Source organism: Austrofundulus limnaeus, unplaced genomic scaffold (assembly GCF_001266775.1).
Source record: "Austrofundulus limnaeus strain Quisiro unplaced genomic scaffold, Austrofundulus_limnaeus-1.0 Scaffold353, whole genome shotgun sequence".
Lineage (NCBI taxonomy): Eukaryota > Metazoa > Chordata > Actinopteri > Cyprinodontiformes > Rivulidae > Austrofundulus > Austrofundulus limnaeus.
Genome location: NW_013952755.1, coordinates 138,907 through 139,968, shown reverse-complemented (window position 1 = coordinate 139,968; position 1,062 = coordinate 138,907). Strand labels below are relative to the sequence as shown.

Here is a 1,062-nt window from a genome sequence, read left to right as displayed (position 1 = left end):
TTAATTAAACAAACAGATGATTAATTAAATAAACAGCTGATTAATTAAACAAACAGATGATTAATTAAATAAACAGCTGATTAATTAAACAAACAGATGATTAATTAAACAAACAGCTGATTAATTAAACAAACAGCTGAGTCAGCAGATAGTAAAGCTCCACCTGGATGCCGGCTCAGGTGTTCCTCCTCACACCTCCTGATGCTCCTCCTCCTCTCCTCCCTCTCAGAGCTGGAGCTGCGGCAGCAGCGGGGTGGTCTCCCTCGGGGGGCGCTGCTGCTGACGGTCCGGGACCGGCAGGAGCCTCTGGGCAGCGGGGGGGCCACGCTGAACGCTCTGCTGGTGGCAGCAGAACACCTGAGCAGCCGGGCCGGCCACACGGTGAGTCCACCTGTCAGGTTCTCGGATCAGAACCGGGTTTTAGCTCCTCCTCCTCTTCCAGGTGGTGACGGCTGACGTCCTGGATGAAGCTCACATCCTGATCCTCCACACGGTGAGTTCTGGTCCCAGTGGGTCCAGGTGGGCTCAGGTGGGTCCAGGTGAAGGTGACTGACGTGTTCCCCCTCAGGGTCGAGACTTCCCCTGGAGCTCCTGCAGCCGGGCCTTCTGCTGGCTGCCGGACCAGACCCAGCAGGAAGTCCAGGCTCCCATCTGTGTTCTGGACCTGCTGCTGGACCGGCTCAGTACCCAGGTCTGCCGGACTCACAGAGGGACCGTTTGGTACCGCAGAGACCCGTTCAGTCACAGAACTCTGTTGGCTTGTTTCAGATCTGTCCCGGTTCCCCTCCTGGAGTCTGGGTCTGCAGCACCGACATGATCCTCACCGTGCCTCCAGGCTTCGGTCAGAACCAGAACCAGCAGAACCCTCCATCCTGTTCTGATCCAAACTCTGACCTCACTTCCTGTGTCTGACAGGTCTGTCCTGGGACGGCTTCTCAGGAGTCCGGGTCCTGGCGGTACCAGGTGACGTTTCATTCGCTGTCGACCATGGAGTCTACCTGACGGACCCTCAGGTACCGTGTGTGTGTGTGTGTGTGTGTGTGTGTGTGTGTGTGTGTGTGT

General features: G+C 56.4%; 1 protein-coding gene across 1 annotated transcript in view; it reads left to right on the top strand.

The window, feature by feature from the left end:
• fcsk (fucose kinase) overlaps window positions 1-1,062 on the top strand; it is a gene marked incomplete in the record, with an annotated part of 11,142 nt that overhangs the window by 1,841 nt on the left and 8,239 nt on the right. Inside the window, 5 exon segments of the mRNA XM_014022985.1 lie at window positions 230-381; window positions 443-493; window positions 569-691; window positions 769-841; window positions 916-1,013. Of these exon segments, the coding sequence (XP_013878439.1) occupies window positions 230-381; window positions 443-493; window positions 569-691; window positions 769-841; window positions 916-1,013 (497 nt within the window).